At 38.7% G+C, this 17817-nt stretch overlaps 1 protein-coding gene across 1 annotated transcript; it reads left to right on the top strand.

The window, feature by feature from the left end:
• The first annotated feature begins 973 nt into the window (after positions 1 to 973).
• LOC119910825 (serine/threonine-protein phosphatase 2A 56 kDa regulatory subunit delta isoform-like) lies at positions 974 to 15926 on the top strand. The gene is made up of 3 exons (XM_038729622.1): positions 974 to 1131; positions 14687 to 14752; positions 15741 to 15926. Exons 1-3 carry the CDS (start codon positions 1048 to 1050, stop codon positions 15924 to 15926), a joined length of 336 nt encoding a protein of 111 aa, XP_038585550.1. The 5' UTR covers positions 974 to 1047.
• The last annotated feature ends 1891 nt before the right edge of the window (positions 15927 to 17817 follow it).

Here is a 17817-nt window from a genome sequence, read left to right as displayed (position 1 = left end):
TCATTTCACTCAAAACCACAATTGTAAACCTCGTAGTGGCACTAGAGAAAAGTCAGGGGGTCACCAAAGTCATTAGGATATATCATCTGGGAACAGTGATTGTCTCTCACAGAATGACAAGTCTTTGCCTGAACTGTTTATTTAAACACGCTTTTCCCACCACACTGTACAACATTTTGTGCCAAAGTACAATGTAACCCAGAGGTAAAATGGGCAATAAATAGAATAAATAAATAAGTCCTGAGTGAAATAAATATGCGATAAATATAGGTTTATTATATACAAGTGATTAGATAATACATGCAAAACTATATATAAGTATAAATGAATGCTTTTATGTTGAAAAGATCGCTTGAAAACATTGATATCATCCAATACAAGGGCATATTGTTATTGTGTTATTAGCCTATTAGGTTGAGTGTTACTACACCGTAGCCAAGAGAATTTTTAGACCCCGTCTCAGCCGTTTGTTTTTTTTTGGGGGGGGGGGGGATTTGTGAGGCTGGACCCAAATTTTGGGTCCGTTTCTTTATTTTTTTTTATTACAAGAATTACATAGTTACAGTTCATGTTTTCATAAGGAAGAAAAAACAGAAACAGTGAAAAAATTTTAATAAAACAATTATAAACAACAAAAATAAAGTATACAGCCAGAGTGTCAAACAATAAATATCAGTTAAATTAATTATAAAGTCATATTAGATAAATGTTGTAAACATTTTGATGCTGATTTACCCTTTAATCCAGAAATACAGACTATATAATTTTTTAAGTCAAATTTAAAAACATTGAAAAGAGGTTTGTTCTTCATAAATTTTGATTTATGAATAAAGAATTTTGCAAGCAAGATTAATAGATTGACTATGTATTGTACAGAAGAGTTTGAATCAGAAAAATAAAATAAAATTTAAAAATTGGATAAGTGTACATTTGAGCGTCTCAGCCGTTTGTGTCAGTGAGGGAGACCGGAAGTGACAGCGATGTCTCTGAATCATCGTAGCGGTACATTAATTATAAACTTTGTGTTAATATTTAATTCTGTGACTTATGACTGTAACCAATACTGAGAAATACTCGAGAGAGTCTAATCCGGAGGGCATGTTCAAGCTTATGTGCCGACCCATTGCACTGGTGAGTTTGTTTTGTTCCGCTAGCCTATACGCTAATGTCCGCCATTGTGTGCCCATTGTTCTCGATGTAAACAGCGCTTGTAACCGCGGCCGCTGCTAACTCGAAGCTAACGGCTGAAGTGTATTATCCTTGTTAACTTACTAAAATGTCTTTAACGATAAAACGGGATACTTTTATTGTGTTCCGGACTACTACCAGTGGTGAGTGGAGTAGCTCCGTCAAGTTATATATTTTCAAACGGTGTTTTATGTTGAGTTTTAAATTGATGTATTAACCATTGTGGCCTAATGGACCAGGCCCTAGGACCCTGCTAACAGCCGTTAGTGGCTGTTGAGACACTTAATACTAGTGAATGCTATTGAGGTTGGATTTTCATACACTTCATTTATTAATTCAGGGCTGTTAAGTGTATTTTGAATGTAAATCTTTGTATTGTTATTTTGCACCTTAGTGATAACTATGTATTATGGTTATGCACTTTATTTCAAAATGATAGTTGATATATTGAGAAATTTAATATGTTGTACAACTGAACTAGAAACATGATACTGTGATTTAGTGATGTTGAGTTTATTGATAAGCCTTAGCCTATGACAGCAATGTCAACAGTGTTAGCTCTAAGGTAATTTTATGTCGACCTATACCCTATAGGTGAGTTTTTTAGGAGATTCAAAGTTGGGAGATCCTAAGAATTCTCTCTCTGCCTAAGTTTGCCAAAAAAAAAATGATTTCATCCCAATTTCCTGTCTTTGTAAAGTGCTGCCATACAACCATAGGGTGTTCAGCAATTTCCATACTTATTGCTATATTTCCTGCATTAGCGGGGAATGGCAAAATGAGTATTTTGAATTACACCATTAGGGCTTATTATGCTAATCCATACCTGGCATGAATCACATTTTACATTTCTGAATCTGTGCCTTGGGCCCCAAATGTTCTGTGTGATTAAATGTTTTAAGCATGAATTAACAAAACCTTCATTAACAATCTGCAACTCCCACACATACAGTAAAGTCCAATTATGTAATTACCCATTCAAAAAGCTTTTTATTTACAGACAGATGATTGATGTGTAAATGCTTCATATTTTTCTTCCCCTGTTGATGGTTTATAGTTGTATCCTCAAAACTGCCAATACACAGCAACATCTTTTCCATCACTCTGAGGTCTTAATGTCAAATTAAAATTTCTACTTCTGCAAGGCGATTTTGAACTTCATTCAAGCGATGGAACTGCTCCAGACATGAAGCTGCATTTCTTTTTCTGTGGCGGTCGAGCAGTTTATAGGTCAAGTTGGATGGTATCTGATTTGAGACACGAGCACTGCCTTTTATCAATGTGGAAAGGCTGGCCTTTCTGTCAACCTCTGTTTCGGTCTCCAGCCGCCTGTATTTGCCAGATTAGCCCAGACAGCTGGTTCATTTTCTGACCTGAGCAACTTCACCAGTAGAGAGGAACTGAGCTGAGGCTGAGAAGATAGGATGAAGAAATGTGAAAAGGACAGTGAAAGAGGAGAGAGCCTGAGATAGTCAGAGGAGCAGAAGAGAGGGTTCAGCTCTACCAATCCGTTTTCACTCCCAACACACCAATATGGCCAGTGTCATTTCTGGATGCGCCCTTCTATCATAATGTTTTGATGTGCCATTGAAGTCAGGTGATGTAATATAAAGAGCCAGAAAAGATTCCTTTTGACTTAACCAGTCACAAGCCTTCTTCCAAACTACTTTTTCCAGAAGTCAAATGAGACAGAATGAACTCCTCAAAGGGGAACTCCATCCATCCATCCATCGTCAACCGCTTAGCCTGCGTACAGGGTTGCAGGGGGCTGGAGCCAATCCCAGGTGACATCGGGCGCAAGGCGGGGTACACCCTGGACAGGTCGCCAGTCCATCGCAGGGCCACACATAGACGAACAACCACTCACACACACCTAAAGACAATTTAGGGTAACCAATCAACCTATCCTGCATGTCTTTGGATGGTGGGAGGAAGCCAGAGCACCCGGAGAGAACCCATGCAGACACGGGGAGAACATGCAAACTCCACACAGAAAGGCCGGGGCAACCGGGGTTTGAACCCATGACCTTCTTGCTGTGAGGCGACAGTGCTAACCACTCGAAGTCTGTAAATAGTATTGGGGAGTACTACTGCATATGGGGAAAAAAGTTTAAATCCTTTAGGGTAACTGTGCAAAATCTGAAAGTTAAAAAAATCTGGGGGTGTGAGCAGTGGTGGCTGGTGAGAAATTGGGGAGGATAGGAGGAAAACCAAACCATGACCTCATGTTATTTTATACTAGTTGGCTACTTATCTCTACTTTCTTATGTTCAATGAAAAATTAAGCAGAAAGTAAAACAATGGCTTACAAGATTTCTTAACAACAACAATTTTATTCAATCCTGTTGTTTCCAGATTTAACATACAGGCCTAATACAGAAGAGTATTAATCAAGAGCGTGAGATGTAACAAGATTCAAATGTTTAACACCTGTGAAGGAAAGTGTGGTGACTGATGATAACCACTTGCTGGTTGAATCCAAGCTGGCTTGATTTCCAATGAGACAAACAAAACTTACTTCCAATTCCAATATTTTATTCCCAACGACACATTGTCACAAGTACAGGTTCACCAAGGCAAGTAGTGTAAGTAAAGTAAACAGCTGGCACTATCCTTTAACAAAGTTAGTAATTAAAGTAATTATTAACACCCATACTGAAACAGCAGGTGTAATTTTCTTATAACTTACATCTACTACAAGTTAAGTCTAGGGCTGGACGATATTGCCAAAACTGTTATCACAATGAAAAGTTTTATATCTTTCAATATCGATGATTATCACAATAAATATCAAATTGTTATTTCTTTCCAGTTTAAAGGCTGATTTTTGCTCCTGAATGAAAGTTGAAGAAACCTGCTGGTTAACTGTGGTTTAAACTCTTCTTTATGGTCAACACTTGAGGCCAAACAGTGGATCACTTCACAAATCTGAGGTAGAACGTTCAAAACAATTATGATAAAATCTTTGTCAACAAATATGCACGAGTAAAATTAAGCAAAAGCATTTTTCAGTCCCTTTTCCTCAACAAAATAAGCATCTTAATATCTTCCTAATTTGTGGATGTTTAAAGTGAATAAAATCAAACATTTATTGAATATTTATTGAACATTTGTTACAGGGACGTGCACAGGAATTTTGAAGGGCAGTTGCTCTGACCTGAAAAAAGGCACTAAACACAGTATCCAAAATGTATTAACAATATAAATGTCACCAAAATACATATGAGAAAAAGAGTTCCTTATATTATTGTTTATTGTTTTTTTAATCATTATTATTTTTTATTTTTTTTCCTTTTTTTTTTTATTTGAAAATAAATAATCTAGATTGAATTGACAGATGGGGAAAACTCGCTTAGATTTCGGAAAAAAATACAATCCTTTTTTAACCTTTTGGCTTCCCGTACATTCAGTTGCGCTTCTAGCTCGTATTCACTTCTGTTGGTACATATCACGTATGGTAACTGGGCAAAACTACGCATGATTTGTTGTAGTATGATTGCATAAAGGAAGGAAACAGGAATTCCGGTAGGGAACAGAATCGACTGACGTGCAGGCAGCGCTGCAGCAGTGCAGCCACTTAAACAGAGTTTGCCCTTCCCCTACTGACTTTCACTTTCGGTGCCCGAATGGAAGTGAATGAGGCTTTGCGATCACGATTATTTTTTTATTTTATTTTTTTTTCTCGGAAGGGCGAGTCGGAAGGGCAACTTGAGTCAGGAAAGGCAAACGGGCAGTTGCCCGGGCAACCAGAGCAACCCCCCTGTGCACGTCCCTGATTTGTTATATTGTTATTGAAAAAAAATATATCGCGATAATATTGTTATTGTTTTATTGTCCAGCCCTAGTTAAGACCATCATGGTGAAATTATAAGAATGAGCCACTGTCCACTACTACGAAAGATACCTGATCCAGGGCGAGTGGCCGGTTAATATACCGGACTGTTATTTATGAGAGAGAGTGAGTAGTTTGCTAATTGCATGTATATAAACCTTTATTTAAACAGGAAATGTCCCATTGAGACAGTCTCTTTTACAAGGGAGTCCTGTATAATAACATTATAATGTCTTTCCTAATATGCTGTATGAATCTATCGCTTTACTGCCTGTTCATCATGTAATACAGTGGTAGAGAATTGAAGATGAAATTTGTTTCATTGGACCAACACAATGTCTTTATTCTGGTTGTTGGCTGGTTTAGGGGGACACAGTTGGAGCATCATTTTTAAATGTTTTGGCCAATAACAGATTAGCATGAAAAAAAGTTAAATTATATACGAGTTCCCACCCGAAGGAAGACAGCAGGAGCCCTTCCTCCTCATCCCCCAACCACCACTTCACACAGGCTGCCCTTTACCCTCACACCTGCCCTGCAGGTGTCACTGTTGAAGCATTTAAATCAGAATTTCAATAATTTTTTTCCAAAGAAGAGAGAAAAACTATTTTTTAAAATGATACTGAGATTTGGTAATGGTTTATTTCAATATTTTGATCACTCTTTTGCTGCTCAAAAATATAGGCACAGTCTGCCTCTAAGGACCTGCCAAAGAAAGAAAGAAAGACTTCTGTTTTTCACTTCTCATCTCTGCTTGGGGCTAGTTGCTCGAGGTTACATTAGCCCCCATTAGCATAACATAACCAGAATCGCCTGAACTGTCGGTGGTGAAGTTGCATTGTGGGTCGTGTAAACACAAGGTTTTGACATGAAAAAAGAATGCATGGAATAAAGAAGAAATACGTTTTTTAAACTGACTCCTGAGTCTGACAATGTAAATGGAGTGCAATGCTCAACTGGTGGAATACTCTTTAAAGAACTTACATTTGTCTTCACATTTGAAGAGACAAAAATCCTGTCATGAGTTAGGTTAGATTAGATGGCTCCCAGATGATCCACTTTGCACTTAGATTTAAAAACATACATTGACTTTTACATAAAAGTGTTTCTTCCCCTTCATGTAAGACAAAATTCTAGCCAGTAAACAAACAACTTCAAATATGCGTGGAAATTAAACACTGAACTGTATACGGGTTGTCAACCTATCAATCGCAGCAAATGTTGGTGAAAGAAAAGAAGCATTTGTATTAAATCATTGATATTATTTTGTAGTTTAAATTGATATACTGTATCAAAACTCTCACTAAAAATGTATAAAAATAGAAATGCATCTTTGCAATGCATTCTAAAGTCTAAGCCATTCCCTCTTCCAGCCTTTCCTCTCTTGCTCTCCCTCCCTTAATCCTTCTTTTAATGTACTGAAAGTTGCAGCTGTGGCACACCTTTTTTATTCCGCTTTCCTCCGTTTTTGTATATGATAAAGGGAAGTAAAGACAAAATAAAGATTAAAGAAAAGTCTGACCCCCACACAGAGGGGATTCAGTTACATTGTTGACATGTCCCCCATGGTGTTAGCGTGATCCCTTCTCCCACTGGACCAGCAGAAGAAATAAGTCCTCTCTGCTACAGGAACCTGATCTTCTGAGATCATTTGAGTCATTACAACCCAAGACTGACAAACCAGAGTTTGAAATTTCAAGTGAAATGACAGCTGTAGCTGCAGTCTGTCAATCCCTCCCAGCAGGAAGAGCCAGAAAAATAAAAATAAATAGATGACCGCAGGTAGTGTATGAGGTACCTTACAGAACAGAGGGTTTACCCTGACCCTGTACATATTGCATTGTAGACTAACTGGGGATTGTGTTGTGTTTGACAGGGTGTTTGTGGGTGTATGTGCTGTTCTGAGCCTGTCCGTGCAGGCATGCGTGGGTGTGCTGATGCTATTATAAAATCAAAAGAAATCTGATCTATCTCGTTGTGTATAATGGTCGCAGCTTGATATTCTGAGGATAACATTTGAATACTGCTCAAAAAGCTTTTGAAATACCAACTTAGCTCAAGTTATCTTACAAAATCTTCCTTTTCATAAAAAGTTTTTTTTATTTTTTTAAACATTTTTCATAACTTTGACCTGATTTGTCAACATGGACTAAAGGTAAAAAATCCACTATTATGATGAAGCCGTGTGTCTGAAGAGATAGTACAACATTTTGGGAAATACGCTTATTTGCTTTTTTGCAGAGAGTTAGATGAGAATGTAGACCACATCTAATATATGTCCAGTCAATGTAAAGCTGGAGCCTGAAAATGGTCAGTTTAGCTTTGCATAAAGACTGGAGGCAAGGGAAAACAGTGTCTGACAAGAGGCACAAAGACACTCTTTATGTATATGCCCCAGGACATACTAACTGGAAGTTATTTAAAGGAGTGGGAGCTCTGGGTATTAGCTGTAGCAGCTCCGTGCTGCTGCAATGCACTCAATCTGGTTCATTTTTTTTCTTATAGACACAACTCACATGAACAGGGCCCTTACATGACAACAAGATGCGTTTAGCAACTTAGCCATTGTTTAACTTCAAAATTGCCCGGAGTTCTCCTTTAAGCCTGAAATTGTTTTGGGTTGATAAGAAGCTGCTATACTTATTAGCCAGCTATTTAAACAAACAGCCTCAGATTTGAGCTTCAGAGTAATGTTTTTGATTACAATAGTAAGAGAACTTTTTTAATAAAGGTTCCTATATTAGAAAACAGACACGTTGTACTCTGATGATACTGTGATGATATAAAAAGTACATTATCTGAACTGCATACTCATTTCAGCTGAGTACTGGCTCAAACCTATGATGAAGGTAACAAAAACAGCCTATCAGTGACTCTAAAGCTAAACAATTAACACATTATATCTCAACTGTATAATCCATATAACAACTAAAAATGTCAATGTGGCTTCCTAAAGGTAGTGTGTGGACCCCATGAACCAGGCTAGCTGTTTCTCCATTTCTAGTGTGTATGCTACGCTAAGCTAACCAACTGCTGGCTTCATCTAAAAGATGTGAGAATGGTATGATTTTCTCATCTAAGTCTCTGCAAAAACAACTCCTTTAAACTCCTATTTTAGTGTTTTAAACAGCAAACCTTGAGATCTAGTAATATTATATCTGCGATCCAAAGCCTCTTTTTAGTGGACACAACTGTTAATGCAGTTATTGCTGCAGATGCAGTTACGATTCAAATGTATGTTTTTGTGCATGCATGTGCGCAAGCAGGTGGGGAATACACGTGTGACGACAGTTCCTTTTAATGTTTTAAAACCGTCTGCCAGATAACAGCGCTTACAGGCTTTTCTTTAGTCCTGCCTCTTTGATATGCCTTTGTCTAGAGCCCTTACAGACAAAAGGCAAGCAATATCTATGGTAAAAATCATATTATCGCCTCAGTCCCAGCTCAGGGCTGGGGAGGAAAAGCTGGACAACAATGATTCAGCCAAAGTATACTGTTTCTTTTAACACTGAATCAGTATGGGCCTGATTCGCAACTCAATTTGAAATGGTTAATGTAGACTTCAAACTAATCTGCATTACCTCAAATATGAAGATTCCAAACCATATTATACTACTATATTGAGTGTTAAATGTGCTATCTGCATTCACATTTGTATGCATGTGTGTGCTTTCTGAGAAATAATGAAAAAACCCAAAGACTTTTCTTAAAAGCCAGGCTCTTCTGAACCCCCACAATCCAGACTATACTGTGAGAGGATGCTGTTTGTGCTTTCAGGGTGATGACAGAATTTAAGTTGAAGTTGTTACTTAAGTGGAATTTTACACAGCAATTACAACAGTAACAAGGTCAATTTAAAATACCTAGATTGCCATTAACCTTAAATTTCTTAGTTTCTTGACATTTTAATGCTTCAAATGAAACCACAAATGCAGGATTGTTTTGAATAAATCAATGCAGAAAATTTTCTGAAAGGTGAGACTTTCTCTTTTCAGTTTTAAGATCAAAAATCAAAATCTAACTTTTTCTGGTGCTGAAATAAACAAGGTGGTGAGATTAGGGCTGTCGCGATAACTGCAAAATTGAAATACAGCACTATTGATCAAGCCTACAGTGGAGGATAGCAAGCACCGCAACAACTGCAATTTTCATACTTTACACTTCAGTGCCAGTTAAATTAATAAATTAGTGCTTCAAAAGTTCCACAGCCGTAACAAGCTCTGTAATGGTTCAATGATGGATCGCCATGGGCTGGATGTGACCTGACTTCAAACTTGAAAAAGTGTTGCCGCGTTTTGTGTTGTTTTACTGTTTATTTTAAAGGTTAGCTAACTTGGCATTAGCATATTGTGTGGCTAATGTTGGACTAAAATTGTATTCCTGAGGGACAGTCGAGAGAAACTGTGAACGGTAAGCCTCATTTGAAGCTCACTAACTAATGAATGTAGTGTGTTGGATGCCTGCAGCTGTTTTTCATGTTGTTTTCAGTTATAACGTTACTACAGCGCAGGGGTTAGTTGTTAACAGCCCATTCTGCACCGGTGTGTGTGTCTGTGTGTGCGTTGCTGCGATATGTAAATTGACTTGATAGACATGCCCTGAAGGTAACGATGTATCTACGTGGGAAAAAAACATGGTCAAACAACAAAAATGAGTTTGCTTGGCAATGTTGTTGATTAGCACCCAGCAGCTAGCTTGCTCCGACCATAAAGCTGCTGTTAGCGGCTCGCTGTGCAGTGAGGTGAGATCCACATACAATCTTACTATGCTATAAGACACCAAATTACTTCACTAATGAAAAATGTGATAATACAGCTGTTGAGCCCCAACATATTACGGTAGGGAAATTAATTCACCACAACAGCCCTAGGTGACATACCAGCGCCAAAGGGAATGTGTACGATCTGATCTGAAAAGGCCTTTAATTGCTACAGCAAGACAGAGGTGAGTGGTGGTGAGTCTACTGAAACAATGTGTATCAAGTGAGCCAATTAACAGCCATTATGTTTGTTTCAGAGCTAAACGGTTGGCATAATTGTTCTTAATGAAGTTGTGGATTAGAAGCGACATGTCTGGCTTTGGCAATAATAAAATGCAATGGATAGAAAATTGCCTTACCTTCATATTCTCTGTGTTATCTTCTTGCACTGCACAGGGACCTACCTAAAATGAAGAAAAAATAAATACGCACACACGAGGGGAAAGGGGAAACACTGGAGAATGCAAAAAATGACAATATACACATAAACCTGCAATTTGTGTATCTCTCAAATAATTCAAAATATTGGTCTGTTTTTTTTTCAAGGAATACAAATAAAATTCATGTCTACATAACATTAAAACTAAGCTTAGCTGTAAGCTAATTGGAGAATGAAAAGATGAGTGTCAACATTTCACAATTAAGCTTTTCCTGAAAAGCGAAATGTGCTTATAAGTCAACCTAAATCTCTTTCAGGCTGAATGATAAAAGCTGTGTGAAAGTAAAACAACTCTGGAAAAGGCAAAAATCAGGCTGCAACACAAATGCAAAGGGTAGAGCCCAGGGTAGAGCTATCTGGGGAGCCCTCCAACAGCCCATGGGAAAGGAAAAGAGGTTGACACTGGTGCAGCATGAGCCGTAGGTTGAAGAACACAAGGTGAGATCCAGTAGAGTTGGCATGAAACAGCAAGGTGACTGTAGAAAGTAACTACAGGCAAAACTACTTTAAGGTCACCTAGGAGAAACTGGAAAGTTGAATCCCAGAGGAGGATGTTCCTGAAGCAGGAGGGACATGATGTTCTTCTAAGCCCATCAAACAAGCCATCTGCTGGGGCAAGGCGGGGGCACCAGGATGCTCTCTCTCTACACAGAGTGAGAGTGCTCCATCATGCTAAACATAAACATGTCAACCAACTGAATCGCTGCTAATGTGCATAATATGCTAATGTTAGCATGCTGGCAACAAGAGTGGCTTTTGCTCATCTTGGCCCAGCCTCAGGCAAAATTACATTTTTGCTCCACTAGTTGTAAGGAATTAAGCAAACCCTTTCAACAAGTATTAAATATAATGTCATTATAAAATTATTTAAATATTTAAAATAATAATCATATTTTTTAAGCTCTTCATATGTTTTGTGTGTAAAAATCTTACTTTGTAAAGTAACTAGTAACTGAAGCTGTCAGATAAATGCAGTGAAGTGAAAAGGACAATATTTCCGTCTGAGGTGTAGTTGAGTAGAAGCAGAAAGTGGCATGAAAATAAAATACTCAAGTAAAGTACCTCTCATTTGTTCTTGAGTACAGTACTTGATTAAATGTACTTAGTTACTGCCCACCACTGCCAATATCACTGCTCACATTCACTTGTTTTCACACCCTGAACATTTGTATATATTCATTATTTTTATAGTTATCTGGTCATGAACTGAATTGTTAGACAAGTGGCAATGTCAACTTGGTGTTCAAATTTTCATCCTCGCAAAAAACATGAAAACATGAATTACCCTCTAAATCAAACTGCCGGCTCTCTTTCACAATGAAAGCAGGCAAACATACAGGCCTGTAAGTGTGAGCTTGTGTGTGACAAGTTATGTCGCAATCGATGCACATTCATGTGGGATCCCGCACCTGCGATATAACACATTGATAACAGTCAACCAAGCCAACTTTCCCCTGGTTCTCCTTTGTTCTCTCCAGCAATATTCTTCCATCACAACAAGCTGTCCATTTCTCTCTCCCTTTACCCCTTTCCCTCTCCTGGAAAGGTAAACAAGCTCTTGTTGAGCAGCCCCACTCATTAGCCCCATTGGCTGGACAGCTGTCTCATAAAACAAGCTGGCGTTATGGCAACTCACACTTCAATGACTGTGCAACACAGTGCTGGTGTAAAATAGGTTCAATTGTTGTAGCATAGATTAAAGAATTTAAACCAGGTGACTCTCAAATATAGCTAAAAACCCAAACTAATGAAAAGATGAAATATTTGAGAGAGGACATCGTTTTCAGCTTGAAGTCGATACATAAGAATACACTATTAAGCAGATTTATGTGAAAAAAGAATTCATTCATTTATTAAAGAAAAGTAGAATTACAATTCTTCCCTCATATGACTGGTATTCCTCATTACACCAGCTGCCTGTAAACTACTAGTTAATTCATTGCATTTCTTTGTGAAAAAGGGACATTGTGCTGTCTCATGAATATCCATCCACCCTACCCATGCACGCAAAAGGATTTTGCATTCGCTGCTGTTGCTGAGACAGGAAATGAAGGGACCCGTATCACCCAATAACAACACCATGTTGACAATGAAGCTCTGACCACGGATTGAGGGAGAGATGGAAACACGATGATTCAGAGAACAGAACACTCACAACCTGATCAGTATACACCAGTTTACTGCGTCGACAACCAGAATAGAAAACAATCTAACTCTGTTTGTAGCCCACACATTCATTCATTGCTCATGTCAATCTGTACTACAATCAGTCATGCTGTGTTAAAAAAATAAAAATAAAAAAAAGACACTGAAACTCCCTGGATTAAGTGGGAGTGTATTCAACTTTCAACCTACAGGCAGAAGTGATGAAATTTAATAAGAAGAATCTCATTGAGGTTGTTTTAATGCAAAGGTGTCAAAGAATCATGGGCAGTTTAGGTTTTCACCCAGTTTTACTGGAAAGAAAATCTGATTTTGGGCTGTCAAAGTTACACTACTCGTACTACTACTACAAACTCCTCCCCAAATGTAAGATTAATCGATTTCCTAATGTAGGCTACACCTGTCTTTAGGTAAATGAAGAGTAATAAATGTTACAGGAAGTTCAAAAGCATGCAACACTGCCACCATATGGACTGAGTTGTGTATTACACCAACTATACAAAGCCACACAGGGAATACAAGCACCCATCACTAAAGACATTCAGATCTCATTGCGTTCACCATGGAATGACAGCCCAACTAAAGGAGACAAATAACTAAAATCCCACTTGAATAAATCAAATACGGATTTTTTTATTTCATACATGGGACTGCATCTTTAAAAGGCTATTTGGTTACTGTATGTGATGTGAGGATCTGCTGGCAAGACCCTATTGTTGCCAAAGTCTTGTAACAATAAACTGTTGAAGCTTAAAATTACATCTATGTAGACAGGAAACATTGTTTTGTTTTTTTTTAAGTTTCTGCATTTTCATTCTTTAATTTCACCCTATTTAAGCTTTTTCTGCTATCTGTGAAAAAATGTGGGATATTGTTCTCTTGGGCTATCGCTTGACACCACAATTGCTCCATAAAGTAGCCTAAATGTTGTTGGTGTTTTTTTTTTTACCAACAACTGCTACAAAAAAATGTGAAGTGAATGAATAGGTTAGCCTATTTAGTAATTTGCAAAGCAAGTCAGAACCATATTTGGTTTGACAACAACTTCAGCTTAGCTGCAAATGGTAACTGGTTAGTGGGTGATGTTTACCTGCCAGTTGGTAGGCTTTAGTGTTTTTGGTAAAGAAAGGTTGCATAACTTTGTTTCTTCAAATTTTCCTTTTCTTTTTTTAGTGTGTGTCTGTGTGCGTTAACTTTTCTTTTAATATCAGCATTAATTACAAGAGAACTTATAACTTAACACAATTTGTGATATCCGGACTTGGTATTGGGAAGTAATCTAAAAGCCACTAACGGTTTATGTTGGATGAATCATGGGAAGAAGGGCGAATTTAATATCAGGAGGGAAGTGGGGGGGGGGGGGCAAAAGCCGATGTCAGGCCCGTCTTTGATAAAAGTCATGTAAAATTTGTGGCATGAAATATCTCCCCTACAGTTGAAGCACTGTGCACAACTCTACTCCAAATGGCGAGTAAGCGCCATCTTAGATTTTACGTGCGTTTCGTAGCAGCCTAGGCTATCTATAAAAAAACTCAGTCAGTCTTAATGAGCTGCGGTTTTGCTACTTTACACTCGCCTATTTTTTCACCTGGTAGGTTTCTGTGAAGTCTACCTCCATTTAGGTTAATTTAAAAAAAAAAAAAAAGTTACATTACTCAAATGAGTGGTGAACGCCTGAAATGAGTGGGTCACTAGCATAGCAGTCCAGGAAACCCAATAACATAGCATTAGACTCCGAAGTCAGAGTAAGAATCCCCGGTCAACCCCTAACGTTAATCCTTTTGCAGCAACCTCCTCCTTCTTTCGAGATACAATACTGCCCTCCTGTGGCACTTACTAAATATTACAACCGGCACAGGACACATCTCTCGCTTAGAGCGGAGGATACGGGTACCAGAAAGTGCAGCGACGGCAGCAGTTAAGGTGGACGTTGACAGCGAACATAATCGGTATTTTCTTCAAGAATGAACTGTATCTTTTTAACAACGCATGACTTGTGGTGTGCAGACACCGCGGAGATAGGATGACAGCCTGCTGTGGCTCGGACTCAGTCACATGGTGTTTGGATGGGCAGTCGTGAAAGCCACATCAGGGTGTACAGACGTGTTAACCAGGCATCTGCTGTCAGTGTGTGACCAGTTTCACCGCAGACCTGCTGACACTGGGAATTCCCATCACAGCATGCCTCACAAGAGCAAAAAAGAAAAGGTTAAGCGGATTTTTGGATTCAAATGTACTTTATTAAATGTTAGCACAACATACTTTGTATTTAATTTTGTTTGACTGATTCCTCACTTTTTGTTAGGAATCCTCCAAATCTGGAAGGTCTAAAAAATCTGGAAGTAAAAATGGGCCTGCAGACGACCAAGATGTAAGTATTTTTTAACTTTTCACTGTCCATACAGGACTTGCATTGTTAACGCTACTTTATAAAAATGTGTAATATAAGAAATGCATTAGTTAGCATGTACAAATATAAACTATATACTATATAAGCTGTGAACGGTATGATTATTGTAAAGATACCACAGGATACTACAATAAATACATTAAAGTAAGGAAAGTCATTGTAAACTAAGTATTGAGTAGTAATTTCCTTTTGGTATAGCCAGTGTTTAAGTTCTACTCAAAAACTTCACAGGGATGTTACACACACGCGCGCACACACACACACACACACACACACACACACACACACACACACACACACATTAAACATATCACATGCACATGTAAGGATATTAAACAGATGCATTCATTCTCTCACTTTTTACACCAACATTTGCTTTTTAACATTTTGTCCTTATGAAATGTAGACAAAGTTGCTCATGTGACGATCTTATGACTTTATCTTCTAATAAAATACTTCCATTCAATCCCTCGTTCTGCCCATCATGACTTGTTTGGCCTCTAAGTATAATACGAGGCATTGTAGCAGCTATTTTTGGCCTTATCGTTTCTGGCGTACGTCAGTGATGGTGAGTATAGTACAATGACATTGGAAGAGACCTGATTGATTGACTGCTGGACCTGCTGTTTGTTCCCATTGACAGCTTTATCAGCTCCATCTGTGCTCAATTATTCTGACCACTGAGGTCCATCCCGAACTCTGTCAACAAATGAAGTACAGTACACCGCCGAATGTGATCAGGTTGCTTCACTGAGAATCACCTGATCTGATTCGGAAAGGAACTTGACCCTTAACCACAACACCCTCTCCTCTCCTCTCCTCTCCTCTCCTCTCCTCCTTTGAACTTGAATAAAGTGATTCCTTTGCCATTTCCTTTGGGGCAGGAACTACCGTGCCCTACAGTGCTCCAGTAACGGGAGCCCTTCCTCTGCGACTCTTGTTTCTGCAGGGCTCCAATAAGAAAGTGCCTCCCGCAACTCAGCTGATGAGGGTAAAGCAGCCAGTGTCACACTCTGCCGTGAAGAGGGAGAAGAGGTTCAGCACGTCCTCTTTCCCCCTCAGCGCTAAAAGAGAGCTACAGAAACTACCTGAACTGGCAGGTATGCGTCGCTCAATATACAGTATCCCCATTTAAAGCTGTCCCTCTTTTCTTCACGTTTCCTTTGAACGCTACTCTTCTACATTCTGTAATAACACATGCATACATAGGTAAGTTTTTACTCCTGGAAAACACTGACCTTTGTCTAAGATGAATGTTTGGCCTATGTGGATGAAGAGAATCATATTAACAATTCATAGCCTTGGTGGATCCTCATAACCGCCTTTTTAACCTTGAGGTCTTTGCTCACTACATAATTTATAGCTAAGCAGTCTGTCCATCAGCTTTATCTGTAATGCAAATGATGTGCAATCAGCTGCATCTCCAACCTGGAAGAAACAGATATTACCCCCAGAGGGGTCACTCACATAAGAAAACTCTTGACTCAAACAATAAATCAAAATATAAGCCCAAATCAAACATAAACTGTAAACTCCGTCATATCTTGGAGCATCAGGCATCCTATAGCATAAGCTTGTGATACAACCATGAAGTTTGAATAGTTGTGATAGGAGGTTTTAACTTGTTTCAAAGTTACTCTAGTTATCAGCACACCAAGTATAATAACTCTAGCAAGCGAGCCGGTCGCACTGTCAGTATTTTAATTTGCCGTATTCATTGAGTCTATTAGTACGTATCACACTGATGCCGATTCTGTGATACAGGAAGATTGAGGTTTGAACATTTACATCAATCTTTCATGGCTTCTTTGTTTACACACAGCATTACAGGCAGGATCTGGCCTAAGTGGTTTCCTGTAAACTATACCCAGCTATGCTTTGTCCTCATACCTGAATGAACTGGGTGACACTACAGAGAAACAACAGAGGCGTACTAGCCTAAAGAATTTTGGAAGTCTGTGGGCGACACTGCCACAATTAAATCAAACAAATACTGATTAGCTTAGTTTTCATTTAAAGAAACACTCTTTTTTTTCCTGGGAGTTTTGAGAAGACGGTGAGGGGGAAAGGAGTGGGAGGAATAAGAAAATGATCTACCTGACCTGTCAGTAGACAGTAGTGACCTGAAGAAACATGCATGAACAAGCTGGGCATTGAACATCATCGTAAATTACACACCTGACAGAGGTCAGATGCAGTCAAGATAACCACTTGCTCAGTCACTATGGGTGAGTGACTGTTGTACTGTAGTTGTATGTATAGGTGCTGGTCATATAATTAGAATATCATCAAAAAGTGAAACTTGGGATATTATATTCATTCATTACACACATGATTGATATATTTCAAATGTTTATTTCATTTAATTGTGATAATTAAAACTGACAACTAATGAAAATCCCAAATTCAGTATCTCCAAAAATTAGAATATTACTTAAGACCAATACAAAAATAGGATTTTTAGAAATGTTGGCCAACTGAAAAGTATGAACATGAAAAGTATGAGCATGTACAGCACTCAATACTTAGTTGGGGCTCCTTTTGCCTGAATTACTGCAGCAATGCGGCGTGGCATGGAGTCGATCAGTCTGTGGCACTGCTCAGGTGTTATGAGAGCCCAGGTTGCTCTGATAGTGACCTTCAGCTCTTCTGCATTGTTTGGTCTGGTGTATCGCATCTTCCTCTTCACAATACCCCTTAGATTTTCTATAGTGTTAAGGTCAGGCGAGTTTGCTGGCTAATTAAGAACAGGGATACCATGGTCCTTAAACCAGGTACTGGTAGCTTTGGCACTGTGGGCAGGTGCCAAGTCCTGTTGGAAAATGAAATCTCCATCTCCATAAAGTTGTTCATCAGCAGGAAGCATGAAGTGCTCTAAAACTTCCTGGTAGACGGCTGCGTTGACCTTGGACATCAGAAAACACAGTGGACCAACACCAGCAGATGACATGGCACCCCAAACCCTCACTGACTGTGGAAACTTTACACTGGACTTCAAGCAACGTAGATTCTGTGCCTCTCCTCTC

This window comes from Micropterus salmoides, unplaced genomic scaffold, assembly GCF_014851395.1.
Source record: "Micropterus salmoides isolate LMB-PRFRI ecotype aquatic unplaced genomic scaffold, ASM1485139v1 Ms_hic_scaffold_19, whole genome shotgun sequence".
Lineage (NCBI taxonomy): Eukaryota > Metazoa > Chordata > Actinopteri > Centrarchiformes > Centrarchidae > Micropterus > Micropterus salmoides.
This window is presented reverse-complemented; position numbering and strand designations above follow the sequence as displayed.

Coding starts and splice junctions, on each gene's coding strand:
- LOC119910825 (XM_038729622.1), top strand. CDS start 1,048: ATGACTGTAACCAATACTGAGAAATACTCGAGAGAGTCTAATCCGGAG. Junction 1,132..14,686: donor TGTGCCGACCCATTGCACTG/GTGAGTTTGTTT, acceptor ACTTTTTGTTAG/GAATCCTCCAAATCTGGAAG. Junction 14,753..15,740: donor GGCCTGCAGACGACCAAGAT/GTAAGTATTTTT, acceptor TTGTTTCTGCAG/GGCTCCAATAAGAAAGTGCC.